Here is a 17,900-nt window from a genome sequence, read left to right as displayed (position 1 = left end):
CCTATGATAAAATTCCCAAGTTTTTTTAGACAGAAAGGTGAATCTGGCTGAAAAGATAGACATATCTTTTCATACATACATACATATATATATATATATATATATATATATATATATATATATATATATATATATATATATATATATAAATTTAACCAAATGTCCTTAAAAGCCATTATTTTTAATCCATAGGACTAAGAAACTCATATTAAGAGGTTCAGCATTCTTATAAGCAGCCAGTGAAGGTGACGTTTATGGAATAGATGACACTGAGTTTTTCAAAAACTTAAAATTTGGTGTGATGCTGATCAGGAAGAAATGGATAATCTTCTACTGAGAAATACTTGCAATCAATTTCTGCTCTAAAATTCAAATTCAGGGATATTTATGGGGATTTGACCTATCCTTTAATCCTAGCAGCTATTTCCTCTATCTTGAATAAATTATCAAAGGAAAAAATGTCAGCTATAATATCTTGGGTCAAATTATGATCTGAAGTAGTCCTGAGCATCCATCCCAAAATGTTCACATCAAGCCAAACTTTTCTTATACTGCACATCTTTGAAATGATATATATAGGTGCTCCCACCTAATATTCTTAATTTGTTTTAGAAGATGTTGTTCAAAAAAATCAGTATTATAGGGACCAGTTAATTTTATAGAAACATTACACATTGGTGATTAATCTTTACATTGGAGTTTCTTAATATGGTGAAGGTTTGTTTTAATATATTAATATTAAGCAAATGTTGGGGAGCTTAATATTGTGTAGGATATGATTGTCATGTGATGGTTGCAAAAGAGGATAAATATGAAGGTGGAAACAATATAGGTAATGGCAAAACAAGACTGGTAAATTTCTGACACCTCCAATAAAGACAAGTTCCATAAATAGTTGCTGAGTTAAAACAGTATCTGATTCATATGAGTATTCTATTTCAAACATTTTACTCGTGTACTCTCTACTTAAAGAGTATAAAAAGCCTTTAGTTTAGATGGCTATTAAGAAAAAATAAAAGTAAGACATCATTAGAGTTACAATCAGACAAAGGGGAAACCCAAAGCAACAGACAAGAACACGGGAAATTTTAAGAGAGTACAGATGTAATGACATTTATTAAAAGGCATGCTATAACACTAGAGTTGTTAGGAAAAGAGTTAAGTATAGATAATCAAGTAATAATAATCAGCAAATACACAAACTTAGGAGAAGTGGAATATACTGTAGTATACAGAAGCTTGAATTAACCATGCACTACGCAGTTAGAAAATATGTTTCTTTAATATTTTATCTTCTCTTTGCATTTATAACATATTTCAACAGACATGGAATCCTTTTTTCCTCCAATGCCACAAACTGCTTTACAAATGAAAGCTGGTACTGTTGCTTATCAAAATATACAAGACAATTGATGTTTTTATATAAAACCACTTTATACTTTAACTTGTTCCCAAAAACCTTTTTTTTTGCCAGGTAAAAAAATGTTGTTACAAATATTTACAGCATTTTCTTGTATTAGATGAACATTCTTACAAACTGAAAAAGGGAATTTTATGAACAGACCATGTAAAAGACGACAGAATGTCAGAGGCTCCTAGCTGTGCTATTTTTTTTCTTGAATACAGTACTGAAAATAATCCATTATCCTTTGCCTTTAACCCAAATCATTCTGTTCACATTTAAACTCCCATTTTTCACTAAGTGGTCCATTCACCAAATAGAAAATAAAAAGAAAAGGCCACTTTGCATTGGGTCTTCTTTCAGAAAGGAGCTTGGAGGAGAGTGGGGAAAGTTTAACAGAATGTCTCAGTAAAACCAGAACAGTCAGTCTTTGGTCAGAGCAATGAGGTGACATTCTGAAGCAAGAACTTGCTTGGTCAGCAATCTTTATGATTTGTGCTGCTATGGATCTGGGATGAACCTTTGAAGGATTTGGGTAACAGTGTTAAAAAAAAAAAATAACAACAGAAGACTGGAATGTGATTAAAATGACAGTAAGAAAGTAGCTATTTAAATATTCACTAATATCACAAACAATGCAGAAATCCAAGAACTTTAAAAAAAAAGTTTACAGTGCTGATCTAAGCTTGTCAAAAAGAAGCTTCTGATCATAACCAGTATCTTCCATGGGTACTGGACCAGGACATTATTCCACTAGGCCGTATGACCCAAAGTTAGAAAAGATACTGTGACCACTACAAAGATCTGAAGCAGCTCTATCCTGGATTCCTGCACAATGCTATTCAATGAATATCATATGATCAAGGCAAAGGAATAACTGAGACTTCATTTAGATAGCCACAATTTTTTGCATGTATGGATAGTCAGTGGGCCAATATTTAAAAAAAAAAATCCAAACTATACAGTACAGTTTATGGAAACTGATTCGACTTGAGTGCAAAATGGGGGTGGGGGTTGGGGGAGGACAATTAAGACTACTGAAGGCACATAAACTTTGGTCCTGGTTTTTTTTTCCCCTCTACAAAAACCCCCAAGTCAAATAGTATTTTTAAAATTTTTTGTTCTTCTAGCAATTCATAACTATGCTAGGAATTTCTGCTCTGAAAAAAAAAATTACAAAGTCTTGTATATTACAAACATATTCTAAAAGACAGCTGAGTTATATTTCGCTTAAAGGAAAACCCCTGTGCAATCTGAATTATATTTTTTTCAGCACAACAGCAAAACTTTTAAGTCTGGCAGTTTTGTTCTAGGTAACAACAGATCAAGACAAAGGAAAAATCAAAGAAAAAAATACTCTCTTATCTTGATTTTTAAAATAGCAGTACGCAGAAGGGAATCCAGGAGATGGACTGGCAAACTTTTTAAGTGTGACTCATAGAGTAGTTCATGGTTTCAGCCCTGTTATCTTTTGGTCAAATTTAGAGGAAGGATGAGATGACAAATTTAAATGTATAAAAACAAAACTGCTACTGTACAGTAATGCACACACTCTTCCTAAAAGACATAGGTATTTTGAATTTGTTTGCAAAATTATGTGTAAAATACAGCGCATAACAGTGATGGCTCCCTTTCGTCTTTAAAATACAGAGGCTCAAAGACTCCAATCACTTAAAATTATTGCACACAAGATGGGGCTAATGCAAAAACACTCCTAAGTGAATCAAATCATGAAAAATTATATTAAAATTGCAAAAGCTTTCTTTGACATTCAATTTCTGCTTGCAACTTTTAAAACAAAAAAAGTCAATGGAGAAAAACACCCACACTAAAATTATTATTTCAATCATAATAGGACTTTTAGATGGTTTACATAATTTTCCGTTATTTCATTTATATGCAAAAGACATCTACAATGCTGAAGGAAAATGGTTGTAATGCCAAGCTAAATTCCATTTTTTTATTTTTCAAGTCTCTACTGAAATCCTACTCCATTGACTCATCAAGACCTAGGGGTGATCTTGGAATCTTAAAGTTATATATGTAGCAAAACACAAATTCTAAATCTAAATACTAATAAAGAAGGCTTTAAGGAAACACTTATGGTCATGTAGTACAGCTATCACTCGAAATCCAGTCAGATTGCTCCTATCACTAGAAGGCTGGCCACACCAAGTGTTTCTCTTTGGTGGGGTGGGGTAGGAAATACCCATACTTATGAAATCATGGATTTTTAAAAATACTTCCTAAGTGTCTTCTAAGTACCATTTCTAATAAAAATAAAGATCTATAAGAGTATTTTCCATTCTTACTTAAATTTAAGGTAATGCTAGACTATTATATCAAACAAGAACATTATTTGAGCATACTTAACTTTTCCACCTGAATTTGTTAGTCATGCATGCATTTAAAAGACACTAAATGGAGTCAAATGTTTTTTTTTTTACCAAAAAAAAGGCAATTTTTTTTTTTGAGTCACAGACATGCTTTTTGGATCTGACATGATTTCATTACTATAGGAGACTTTGAGTGAGGAAATTCCTCACTCAAAATATAGATTGGGAATACTTCTACAATTTATAGTCTTAGAGAGCTGCACTGACAGAAAAAGCCCAAATTTCTTCAAACAACATAATCTTAGTCTCTTAGTTATCTCTAAATTGAAAAAAGGTGTCAACATCTAACATTTTATTTACTTTCACAACAGCTACTCTTCTCCAATAAGCTCTTACTAGCAAAAAATAACCAGAGGGACTTTTTGATTTGTATTTTGTTCTTCTGTTGTTATTTTTTTTTTTTAAACTGACTACTGAATTATTTTAATCGTTTAAGAAAACAAGAACTTGTATTTCAGCCTAACCCATAATAGTCACAGAGTTGCATTTTAAATGTACTGCTATTTTTGAAATCTGAATCTGCACTTTATCTAAAAGCCAAGAGACCTCCAAAAGTGATAAAGCATTCTTTTAAAATAAAGTACATAAACTTCAAAAATTAACACTACAGACCAACAGCAAAAATAAAAAAAAAATGCTTAGAAGATAAGAGAATAAATGCATGCCAAAATTAAAAAAGAGCACACAGATCTTGATTTTCCACCACCCAATTTTTTTCTTTTACAAAACCTGTGCCAACACATAGACTGTAGACCTCTATAATTCAAACAAGCCCAAAATGGATAATATCCACATACTTGGGCTAATTTTAGACAAAAATTGAATTTTTCCAAACACCCTATTTTTATACAAGAATATGTCTTTTCCAAATCTTAATTTAGATTTTCTTTGTCAATAAATTAAAATGTTATGTGCACATGTATATACAATATCAGAATAGTGTATGTATGAATATATACGTATATACATACATACACATATATACACAAGTCCCTGATAAGGATTCAAATGTTCTCTCAGATTTAAAGACCTGCTTCATAATTACATTCAACTCCATTATGATCTGCCTTCTTCTATCAGTATTCCTTTGCCACAATTAGCTTGACTATCTTATGAGAATTAAGTTCCTAAGTCATATATTTTCTAACCAAAAGAAGAACACAAAATATCCCAATTAATATACACCATGGAATAATGTAGCTCTTTTAGTATTCTAAGTATTGTGTGGATTAAAAAAAATTCTAGTTTATAACCTAAAAAATTAATTTGTCTTTTTTACCATTTAACAGGACACACACACACACGCACTCTCTCTCTCAAAAAAATCCCTAACTGCCTATTCAACCAATGCTAAAATGGTCCAATTGATAACTTCATGTTCCTTCCTATTCCAACAGCTTATCATCAGTGACTAAATTTTTCTGCTTGACTACCATAATTCTTTCAATCTCTGGATTTTATTAGAAAGATTACTACAAGAAATCTAATCTAATTTTTCTCACAAGATCATCACTATTTAAATTAATGGCTAGTGTCATGGCAAGGAAACATGGTGAAATTGAGTAACTGAGATGAATCACAAGTACTGAGACTTAATAGATCTATTAAAACCTGAAATAAGTGAAACGGGTTGACAAAAATGACTTCTTAAAAATGAAAAATGCTTTTAAAAATCTGATCAGCAAAGTAATAGTTACCCAAAAGTTGCTTAATTAAAAAAAAAAACAAAAACCAATGTCACATTACACAATTACTGAAGCAACATTAAAATACAGTCTTACATTCAACAAAATAAAAAGACACTCCCCCATTCCCAATCCAATCTTCCCTTACTCTTCAAATATGTGGGCATTTAATAATGAAGCTATATTAGCAAAGAAAAGCAAATTCTCTCTTTAGTACTGAGAAAAAAAATAAACAAACAAGGAATCCTGAGACAAATTCTGATGAGTATACACAAGATCAATTAATTGGGACCATGCTTTACAGTAAAAAATTATCAGGTGTGGGGCACTAATTGCTAACAGATAAATTTGAAGAGGCCTACAGGGTATGCACTGAGTTATTACCAATCCCATAAACCCTACCCCCCACCCCATTTCTGCACCAAAGCACCAAAATTTTGAATTTAGACTACTACTTATTGAAAACCATTTTTAAAATTACAATGAAAACATTTTAAATCCTAAAGATCAAAAAGAAAAAAAAAATCTCTCTTACCAAGCCCACAATACAGTTTTCAAGATACTTTAGATAAAATTCTAAGCTATTGTATCATTATAAGCACATAATAAGGCACATAATAAGAAATTAAGTAAATACACAGTAATTTTGATTTAAGTATTAGATTATAGTGGTACAAAAAACCCTTGAGGTTTAAAATTTTTTTTAAAGAAGACCTTACCAAAAATAACTTTTAAAAAATCTGTCAAACCATATAGTAGACCTGAATATTTTCCTTAAGACTGTAAACTTTTTTATTATCTGAAAACAAATGTAAAAAAGTAGCTTTTAATCAGGACTATTTTTCCTTTTAATTTTTCCAGAATCATACTACACATCATTTCATGGGAAAAATGTCGTTGTGAATTCTGATAAAACATGATTTTTACTCAACAAAAGAATTAATCTGATAAACAGGTCTTGCTTCTATCTCAATCCAACTTGATCTGGGGAGAGTCTGGCACAGCCTTTCTCCAAAAATCTTACTTTCATAATAAAAGAACATAAGAATGATTCAGAAGAGTCCAACGAATGAGGGAAAAGATCAATTGTTTTTCATCAGGAATTTATACATATAAATTTAAGTTTCAGACATCAGAGTCCTTCAATTTGCCTTTGAATTCACTATCACGTCACACAAAGCAGTGACCAAGAATTGCTATAATTCATGAAGTCCAATTTCTCTGCACAGGAGTCTAGTCAGAGAGAAATATTTTTGCTTACACAAAGTGATTTTAAAGTACTGATGTTTAAATAATTCAAGCCATGAAGGAATCTGGAAATGTTGTGTAAGCTTGATTTGGACCAAAACTAAAAGGCTATCCCCTAAACTAGAATTTAACACAGGGCATTTGATTGAAAAAAATATTCCTTTTTTTTTTTTCAATAGGATATTTCCACAAAAACTCTGGTGTGGAGAAATAATAATAAACTTTTTACCACATACTGACAGAAAATAATGGAAAAAAAGGTAATCCCTTGATTCATTACTGTGTATGAATACACTCAAACATCAAACTCAGCAAGAGTTTAATTCAATATTTTGTAAAAGAGGCAGAATTCGTCTTAAGCTGCTTCAGTCTCTGTCTGAAGGTTTTACTGAAATTGTGGTCCATTCTTAAAGGCAAAGTTCACAGAAAAGTCAAATTGTCGATTTTGAGAAGGAGACTCTGAGGTGGTGATTTTCTCCCAGATCATGATTATGCAGCTCAATGAGTGCCTGAATTGCTTCCTCCACCGATCCCAGCTGGATGAGTGCCATTTTACGATCTTTCCTGGGAGAGAGCACACATATACGCTTAAGCAACTGTAAATCTCATCCGCTATAAATGTAATTTTAATTTTCTATTCAAAACTATAATACACACACACACACACACACACACACACACACACACACACACACACACACACACACACACACACTCTGTTTCTCACAATCTGAAAGGACCTAAATTTATTGCTAATAAGTTCCTAAGAGGAAAGAACTTACTGGAAGAATTTGAAGGCTTTAACTGTACATCCAGCATCTGTAAATAGATTCTTCAGGTCATCAACCATGACTGAAGGTCTAAGAAAACAGAAAAAATCCTGACTGCTTCATTCTTGATGACCACATATTAAATTATATTAACTTGTATTGCAGTTTAAAAAAAATAATTAATACATATGTAAATGTCACAACAGCTAAAATATTAAGATTAAAATCAAATCAAAGAACCCCACAACATATACACAAATAACCTTACGATGTATTTTCCACAGATAATCTTATTGCCTCCTATTTTACAGATGATTTAGGTTTAACGTCTTCTTCCCAGCTGTTGGTGTTTATTTGCTTCTGCTGACCACAATACTAAATATGAATAACTGCATCCTGACCTCAGGCTTCTGCCCTGTCTTGAACCACTAGATTCAAAAGTCTCTGGTTTCTTCATTGATCATTCAGCTTGACTTTGTTTCCTTCCTCCTGATAAAACCATTCCTCTTCCTTTTTGAAATTCTCTCTCCTCTGGAATTCTGATTGTTCCTTTTCTGTCTTATTACTACCTCTTAAATGTGCAAATACCTGAAAGTTCAATCTTTCTCCCTCTACACTTCCTTCCCTAAATTCAGCTACAGGGACCACATTTACTTGTGTAGAGCTTTAACTATCAACAGTATACAGATTATTATCTCTAGCTATCATTTTTTTGTACATTTCCTCTCCGGTTGCCTTCTATTTAAAATTTAATGTCTTACTTCACTAATTCCATACTCATGGCATATTTTTTTAAAAACTGATCTGCTCTCCAAAATGCTTCTCCCTTCCTGACTTTCCTATCTGTTACCATTCTTTCCACTGTCTTCCAATTCAAAACCCTCAGAATAACAAATGACTTTTCTCCCTACTTCATTCTGTAAAGATAATGACAAAGTCCTAATGATCTTGTCTTCAACATCTCTTATGGATGTTTTCTCTTCATTCCTATTTCCCAACGTTCTACTGCAGGAGTGGCATCCTGAATGAAGTAGGACAATGGTCTTTCTGTCTGTCCCTAGTCTTCTTCTACTCTAATCCTTCTTCCATAGCAGCATCTGAGCAATTTTGCTAATTAAAGTTGTAAAAGCAAATTATATCTTTCACTGATATTTTCATACTATCACTCTCCTAATCATTAACACAGAATGGCTCCCAACTGCCTGTTATATCAAATGCAGATTCATCTTGATGTTCAGGCCTTTCCACAACATGGCCTCATCTTACCTGTCCAACAATATCTCCCAGTAGCAACAGATCAATAGAAATACATCCTGCCCTAATCAAGACAATCTCTTGATTATCCCCTTGTTAGATCATGTTCATTCTTACCCTTATACATTTGCTCAACTTGGATTCTACATCTTGTGTACCCACCCACATCTAGTCAAGATCCTACCCATCCTTCAAAATCCAGCAAAGTTCCAGTCCTTCTTCACAAAATTTAACCAACACTACACTATATTCTATAGGTATTCATTTTGTTTTCCTAATCAATTTTTCTGAAAGTAGCAACTGAGTCAAATACTTACTCTGAGTACTGCCACAGGACAGAGCACTTGGTGGATGCTTAAGAGTCCCTGAATCATAGCTTTAATTAATAACACTTTAAGTTCTGCAAAACACTTTACATGGTGCCTCATTTGATCCTTACAACAATCCATAAAGTATTATTATTGTCCTCATTTTACAGATGAGCAAACAGGCTGGTGTGACTTGCCCAGGGTCACAATACTTCAGAAACTACTAAAATAAGATTTAATTCTATTAAAAGTCAAGCACACTTAAAATTTTTCAAGGTCAATTTGACTCAAACCTGAATATTTTAAATTTCCTAAATCTGTTAAACTATCTTCAGTTGAAAGGGTACAATATATTATTTCAAAACCAAATACAGTTGAATAAGACTTAAGGAGGATGATTTTGGAATGTGTTTTGAAAGAGGAGCCTTCAAGACTTTGGATATCAAGTTATTCAAAGAACAACTGTATGAATGGAATATAAGAAAAGGACAACTGAAAGCAAACACAGGCCTACCTTACCTATAGAGTGGTAGCATATCAAACAGATTCTATGTTAATCATACTAGCTGATGGCAAACAATTAACTAAATTTTGACAATATATTATAGATGGGGACAGTGGGAGGTGCTTATTTGCTCAGTGATAGATATGTAATAATATGGCTACAAAAAAAGCTTATACCTTTTTAGAGTCAAGAGATAAACTATTTCAGGATTCTACCCAATAATTTAGAAAATAAATTACGCAAAAGGATTTAAACAAACAAAAAAAATCAAACTTCATAACCTATTTCGTTTATTATGAAACAACAGTTTCAAGATACCACTTAACATGCTATAAGAAATTAAAGACTGAGATAAGTGATCTCCCAGAAGCAATCTCAGGGTTTACCAACTGTTCAACTACATTTAAAACCAATATTTCACAAATAAACTGAGTAAACAAGCAATTATAGCTACATACGGGATATTTGAAAGATGCAGGGTGGCAGATGGTGGATAGATATTCTGGAAGTTCTTAGACCCAGGTTTCTTAAAACGATGTAAAGGACTATTGCTAAAATCCTTAGTCAAACCTTGGTCTTCTTGGCCCTCACGAGGAAGCTGAACTGACTGATGTTTTGACAGAGTAGCACGAAGCACCTTTCCATAAAGTCTCTGTCCACTCAGGTGATTCATGGCTAGTATAGGGAGAAGAGAAAATCAAGTTTGGCTATGAGAACAATTTGAAGCCACATTCTGTTAAAATCAATATAAACAGTTTACCTTATGCTCTAACTTAATCCTCCAAATGTGCCCAGTATTAACAAAAGAATGAAGATGTGGTAAAATGCATACACTGATCTTGAAAGCATAAAAAAAGTTACTTCAAAAGTAAGTATTCCAGGAGAGAATGGAATAAATGGAGGGCAGGACAGGACAGAGGGAAATGTGGGTAGTCTTCTGCAGCATGAGTGTTATTACAATGGTTTGCACTATATCAGATTGCTTGCTTTCTCAATGACGGTGAATGGGGAGGGAGAAAGGAGAAAATGTGGAACTCAAAAGTTTTAAAAATGAATTTTAAAACTCGTTTTTGCATGCAACTGGGAAATTGTACAGGCAATAGGGTACAACCATCTATCTTGTCCTACAGGAAAACAGAGAGGAAGGGGATGGGAAAAGAGGGGAGATGATAGAAGGGAGGTCAGATTAGGTAAAGGGGTGGTTAGCATTCAAAATCTTGTGGAAGTGAATAGTGAAAGTGAAAATAAAAAGAATATCAAGGAAATCAATTTTAAAAAAGCAGCATATATTCTATTAAAGGAACCAAAATGTACATACATAAGTATTTACAGAATAAATAAAATAAATGTAGCTTTAAAAAAAAGAAAAGTAAAACATCAGACAAATTCCATGGAAAACACACCACAACCTTAGTGGAATTAATAACTCTGTGAGCTGTTATAATTTCAAACATGTAAAAGAGAGGGGTCACACAAGTAAGGATTTTAGGAAAAGAGATGGCATCCAAAATCAGTGTCCCAATACACCCTTTGAGAAAAAGCCTTGCAGACAGATGGAAATGTTCTATGACTAAAAATCATAACTAAAACATTTTTGGAGTCATTGGTGCTCTTAATAATATAGGTTTGGTTCAGCCTTTACCAAGACCATGCTGAGAAATAGTGTACAGTGTACTAGATGTTTTGTGATATCTATATGACACTATTCAACAGCAGGGAATCTAAATTCTATGAAAACTCACTGAGATAGAAAATTAAATTTGAAGAAACTCAGATCTTCATCAAAAAATTACTGCTGTCACAAAAAGCACATGATCAGGGAAGAGTCTTTATAAACACTGTATTGATTTCTAAGTCATAAGGAGAATGGTGGGATAAGGCTGGAAGGGGAGGGAATTCACGTATTTTGAAGAATTTTCTCTCTTTGAATCATAAACTATTAAACAATGGCCAAATCATTAAAAAAACTAAGTATAGATTCAAAGAATTCCAGTGTTAGAAGACTGACTGAAGGCCCTCTAATTCAATTTCTTGATGAGTGTATCAAAGCCCCTCTCAAAATTATCCCACTCACTCTTTGAAAACCTCCACAATGAGGAATTGCTTTTCAAAGCAATTCATTACATTTTAAGGCAGCTCACTCATTATTAGGAGAGAGGTGCATAATGTTACAGAAAGAAACAATGCTGGATTTGGAGTCAGAAAACAAGGGATTTGATCCTGTCTCTTTCATCTGTGAAAGCTATGAGAAATCACAAACTCTCTGGGTCTAATTTCCTTATTGGTAAAATAAAGGGAATGGATTAGGTGACCTCTATGGCTCCTTCAAGTTCTAAATCTGTGATCTAATTTTCTTCCTTTTGTTGAAGTGAAACACTGCTCCTTGTAACTTCTACTTATATAGGTCTTTGGATCACACAGAAGAAATGTAATAATTCTTCCTTGTAACAACCAAAGCACTATTTCAAGGCAATTACCCTATCAAAACCTGGCCTCCACCCCCCTGCTCAGAGTCAAACTCCTAAGTCTTCTCTACTAGACATTAAATCTCTCCAGTTCCATCAGAATCTATCCAGTCTACTTGACTCCTCACATGGCTCTCCCATTCCCCTCTAAGAGAAAGGAATCACCAATTCTATTCCTTCCAGTGAGAAAGATTTATGACCTCCAGCCCTGATATCTGTTACTGGCTCTAAGGCTAAATTTTCCCTTATCTGTTGTCCCCCTAATTAGATTGTGAGCTTAAAAGCAAGGACTGTCATGCTTTTTCTATTTGGATCCCCAATGCCTGGCACATCCTAAGCACATAATGGTTTTTCATTTACAATTCCATGCTAGCTCCAGATGTGATCTGATCAGGATAGTAAGGTCAGGTTAAATTCTCTATTTAGAATTCTACCTTGTCAACTTAAATTTTACTCAAACAACACTGAGATTAAAACTACAATATTTTTCATTACCAATTTTGTAAACCACAAATTGATTAGCAAGATAGTTACAGACATGGCTTCATATTCTGTGCCTCTTTAGCATCACTGTGCTACAACAAACTGAATTAATAATCTGTCTCACATCTGTTTACGTTTAGGGCTTTGACTAAAGAATGATGATTTTTAAAGTTGAGGTAAGGGAAAATGATGTCCTTTACTATAAATTTATAGAAGTATTTCAGTGCACAGATTGAACAGAATTTAACAAGGGTAACTAAAGGCAGTTACTTTCACAATTTTTTGTTATTAACAATAATCCCACCTTCTAATGGCAATGTAAAAAGTGGGAAAAACAGAGTGCTCTTTTCATGAAAAAATTTCTTCTATGCTAACATTCAGATGAAGAGCTCTCCAATCATAGTTTGTTGCACTCTTAAGCACATGCAAAGGTTTTTAAAACAACATTTTTATCTAAGAAGTATTCTCATGTGGGAATCCTTTTGTTCTCAAAAAACTATACTTTCATAAACAAGTATATATAGATAATTTAGGTGAAGAACTCTTTATCTGAAGCTAAAATGGAAGGCCATCTTTTCATACAAGGAAACCAACAGATTAGAAGACTGACCTACACCCTACCACTTTCTGTGTTATTACCAAAAAAGGGAATTATTATCAATTACATTTAAATTCTACTGGAGTCAATAAAATACTTTTTAAATTTTTTAAAAGAGAAATCACTTTTATTGATCTTAACTTGCTTTAAAAATCATCACCCTCAGTCAAAGCCTTAAATATTAGGAAAGACAATTTACATGGAGATAAATTCAGATCTCAACACGCACAACAGCGCTTTTAAGAGAGGAACAGCATCCAGAACGTGGGAAAGAGCTCAGGTGGGTCTAGTATATCGATAATGCTGTGCATAGTTCTGGCAGTCACATTTCAGGAAGGACACTGAGAAGCTAAAGCGCAACCAGAAGCATCAGTCATCAAACAGTAGCAAAACTTCTGAGTGATGCTGGAACCCGATTAAACTGTAATTGGAAAATGTTTAACAAAATAAATCAACATGCAGCATGTGTGTGTGTGTTCATCCTTCGTTGCCAAAGAAGACCACGCCATCAGAGAAATAATGACATGGCTTGCATTTGACTTTGCTTTGAGTGAGGGAGGGCTGTGCAGGTCACCAGCCTCACTTCTCCTCCAGAGCTTCTGAATCCAGTGACCAGATATTCATCAGGATGACTGGAGATGACCCAGGATGAGGCAACTGGCATTAAGTGACTTGCCCAACATCGCACAGCCAGTAGGTGTCAAGCGTTTGAGGTAAGATTTGAACGCAGGTCCTCCTGACTCCTGCACAGGTGCTCTATCCACTGCACCATCTAGCTGCCCCAATATGCAGCAAGTATCTCATTCCTTCCTGAGTTTGATACTAGTGGCCACATGAAGATCAGCTAAAAGAAATGGGGAACTAAAAAACTAAAACTAAAGTTTGCAGAAGAGCAGACTTGACAGGGTCTTGATAGCTAACTTCAAGTATCTGATAGGGGGGTAGGGGCTCACAGGTAGAATAGTGTTTAACACTCTTCTCAATTGGCTCCAGAGGTCAGAGCTAGAAGAAAAAGGAAGGAGCTACAGAAACATGACCTTGAGCTGGATGCAAGAGAAACTCCAACAATTCTAACACACCCAAGTGAGAAGGGCTGCTTGACTTCGCTAGCTGACTCTAAAAAGAGACCGATTACCACTGTTCCCAGGGCTGTGGAAGGAGGCCATTCCTGGAGAGCAGGGATTAAACAAGATGGCTCCTAAAGTCCTTGCATATGAGCCATGACACCAATTAAGATTTATGTGAGACAAAACCGAAAAGCAAAATCTGATGCTCTTATTTGTACAATCATACTACTAATGCTATTGTATTTGAAACCAGCCTCAATTAACACAAATAAATTAATATAATCCATTTTTAATACCTAGTTGAGCTTGATTTGCATCTGCCATCTGAACCAAAGCATTTTCTTTCTTATTAAACATAATCTTCACACGTTGTACATCACCATACACCCCTGTGGAAATTTTAAAAATAATCTTTTTCAGTATATAGCAATATAAACTTTAATTTCTTTTGATAAGCTTATTTAAATAATCTAAATTTCTCTAACTGGTCATTTAGAACAGAATTATAAAATGTCATCCACCTCAATTCTATTTCCAAAAAACTCAAAACTTTTAAATATAATAAAACACTACTATATCCTAAACAGCAAAAACATAAAAAGTTATAAAGTAGTAGATTCTATACAATAGCTAAATAAATTCAAAACTATTAATCCTACTATATTATGAGCTATCCTTCAACTAGCTACTATCCTATTATGTCTACCACAAGATTTCCCCTCCATGTCAGCAGATTCTGTCAACAGTCCTGTCATATGCCATTGAAATTAAAACAGATGACATGCTTATCTTTCTTTAGGACTGAAGGCTAAAATAACAGTGCCATTACATAAGAAAAATCCAGTTTTTCAAACAAAAGAGCAATGATGTCAGTCTAAAAGTTTCTCTATTTTAAGCTTTATTATTAAAAGTAATTAAAATGAACTTACCAAACAGGATAAAAAGTCCATGTGGTGTGATAGCCTATTTTTAAAAAAAGCATAAGCTTTATTTTCCCCTCAAATGTAAATGCTTAAAGAGGATATTAAAAACCTGCCAAAATTTATATGTGAATGTGTTCAATTAAAATGAAACATGCAAAGCACTGAAGTATTCCTCTCCAAGATTCTTCATCCTTACCTAAGCCACTACCATTATAGCAACAAACTTTTCAAAAAGCTCATTACACAAAAGATTTTTTTCTTGAAACATTTTCAATTTTGAATCAATGCAACATGGTCCTATGTACTGCATAATAAAATCCTTTTACACAACCTCAACTTGATGCAAATTTTAAGTCTAACTGTAAACTACTTGCAAAAAGAAAATGAGCTTTAACAGAAATGAGGCCCCTTCAGATCTTTTTGATGGGAGTTGTTTAGATACCTATTAACAGTATTTGACAAGTATATATATTTTTTATGAATTTATTTTCAAACATGAAAAATAATTTTGGAGCTGACTCCTAAGAAATCAAAACATAGCTTCATCAGCTATGACTAATATACTCAATTGAAGGCCTAACCTGATGTTTTATCAGAAGCTAGAGGTGGCCATTAGATCATTACAACATGAATTCCAACAGGTTCTATCAAACTAAAAAGGCTTTAACTCAAAGTCAAAAACCAAGCTAAGTTTTGATGTTGCTTTTTAAAGAAACCCTTATATCAAGTAGACTGCATTAATGGTGACTGCTTTTAAAAATAAAAAATATGAAGAATATATTTATATACACAAGTTATCACATTTCTTGAATTTCTTATATATATTGCTTTTCAACTCACATCAGGATTGAGATTGCTAACAAGCAGAACAGAATTTCCGGGTACACCAGGAACCCCAGGAATTGCCATCCTTCCAGTGACAGCAGAGGTTGTGATGGTTAAAGGACCAAGAGCTCCAGGAACAGCTGGAACTGAAAGACCTTTACAAAAATATCAGATATAATTCATTTTTCTAGTTATCACAAACATTAATTCAATTTCAGAGAGAAAAAACAGACACACACACACACCCCCAAATAAAATAAGGAAATAAACACAGTAAGGTCTTAACAATGTCATCACCTGTTGACTTTTTTCTCAACAGATCTACCTGAGAACCCGCCCTTCCTAGGGTTACCTCACTGAGCAAACATTTCTATATTTTACCCTATAGGTCTCTAAACTGCAGGAGCTAACAATCTCCTCAGGAGGACAGACATGTACAAGAAAAAGTATAATACAAGGCAGAATGTGACAGAAACATAGGAGAAAAGATCTTTAAAAATTCGATCCCTTTCAGATCTTGCCCACATATATATGACAGGTGTGTAAAGCAGAGAACATTCCCCCTGAGGGTGGTGACAACTTCACTGGCTCTTCAAGAAGAAGGATTTTAGCAGAGGGAGATGAGAAGGGGATGTGTTCCAAGCACAGCAGATATACAAGTACAGGCTCAAAAAATAGCCTCCTATTAGATCTATTCTCTTCCAAAGGAGAGACACTTATCTGCCACAGAGTGAGAATCACTGCACTATCTAGGAGGAAGATATAAAATGCCATTATTCCCAGCACTTTCTGAAATATTTACTTTGGCAAATTTATCCAAAAAGTAAACTTCTGTTAAGTTATTTTCATCCTATTATTAATTTCCAGAACTTTCCCTCAAGACAAAAATTATCCAGTCTCTTAAAAAATTGGTAAAAAGAAGATTGCTTACCCCAATAAGAAGTTTGAAATTTTCCAATCCTATAAATGTCAACACTGGAATTTTGTTCCTTTCCTTTTTTTGCTTTGGTATTCGCAATGTGAAAAGACTATTTATTAACACTACAACCAAAATGCATCTCAAAACTTAATTTAATAAACTAATTCCCCAATTCATCAATGCCAGGTTCTCAAGTATAATTTTCCTTAAATCAAACTACCAATTATAACCACTAAAAGGCTTAAAAAGAAGCAACACAACACCTTACTCTTATAGGATAAGTATGCTTAAAAATACAATCAAAAAACAAAATCCACTCTGCCTCTATGCTAGAACAGCCAGACTTCTCATAAATGAAAGGAAAAAGCATGAAAGATGACTATATTAAGCAACTTCAACACTGGCTAGGAAATGAAGGGCTGTAGGAAGTTGGTGGGGCATTTCAACAACTCCTGCTTGAAATGATTTAAAGATTGTACCTTTCAAGAGCTACATGAAGCTCAGTCACAGGAATAACCTTGGCCTTGGCCACACTATGGAATGTTCTATTTAGCTATTTAAAGAAAGAGCAAACATCACAATCACTTGAGAATTGCTGCAATGTAAGAAAAGTGTTGAGCACCATACTAGATTAACAGTCATACTAGAATCTAGGTTAAGACTGCCAGTCATAGCCAAGCATCCATGATTTTCCAACTATCAGGCAGGCAACCAGTACTATGAGTATCACTTTTAAGTTTTAAGCGGGGGGAAAGTGGATTAATTTCAGTTCTTCTAGATTAAAATTGGAACTTTTAATATATATTTGGGAAAGATAAACAAGGGTCTATCTAATGACCAAGAAATTTCTCTCACCAAATGATAACCACTAGATGGACAAAATATTCCCTCAGAAACATACGACAAGCATCTGTACATTTCTTTCCAAATACAATGACAGAAATGGTTGTCTGGTGTTGTAATTCCAACAAGACAATGGCTACACTAACATTTACTGGAGACTATAACTTTTAAGACTACCTATTGTGGTCAATCCTCAATTATCTGTGCTA

The 17,900-nt window shown here is 33.8% G+C and overlaps 1 protein-coding gene across 8 annotated transcripts in view; it reads right to left on the bottom strand.

The window, feature by feature from the left end:
* Positions 1 to 1,263: 1,263 nt before the first annotated feature.
* PTBP3 (polypyrimidine tract binding protein 3) overlaps positions 1,264 to 17,900 on the bottom strand; it is a 179,190-nt gene continuing 162,553 nt past the window's right edge. For all 8 annotated transcript variants that reach the window (XM_072598056.1, XM_072598059.1, XM_072598061.1 and 5 more), the window contains 6 exons: positions 15,945 to 16,084; positions 15,111 to 15,144; positions 14,478 to 14,570; positions 10,027 to 10,243; positions 7,514 to 7,591; positions 1,264 to 7,295 (listed from right to left, as the gene is read on the bottom strand). In XM_072598056.1, coding sequence (XP_072454157.1) covers positions 7,163 to 7,295; positions 7,514 to 7,591; positions 10,027 to 10,243; positions 14,478 to 14,570; positions 15,111 to 15,144; positions 15,945 to 16,084 — 695 coding nt within the window. In that variant the 3' untranslated portion in view covers positions 1,264 to 7,162. The remainder of the gene's footprint in view (positions 7,296 to 7,513; positions 7,592 to 10,026; positions 10,244 to 14,477; positions 14,571 to 15,110; positions 15,145 to 15,944; positions 16,085 to 17,900) is intronic.

This window comes from Notamacropus eugenii, chromosome 3 (assembly GCF_028372415.1).
Source record: "Notamacropus eugenii isolate mMacEug1 chromosome 3, mMacEug1.pri_v2, whole genome shotgun sequence".
Classification (NCBI taxonomy): domain Eukaryota; kingdom Metazoa; phylum Chordata; class Mammalia; order Diprotodontia; family Macropodidae; genus Notamacropus; species Notamacropus eugenii.
Note: the sequence above shows the minus strand (reverse complement) of the source record. Positions and strands in the feature narration are given on the sequence as shown.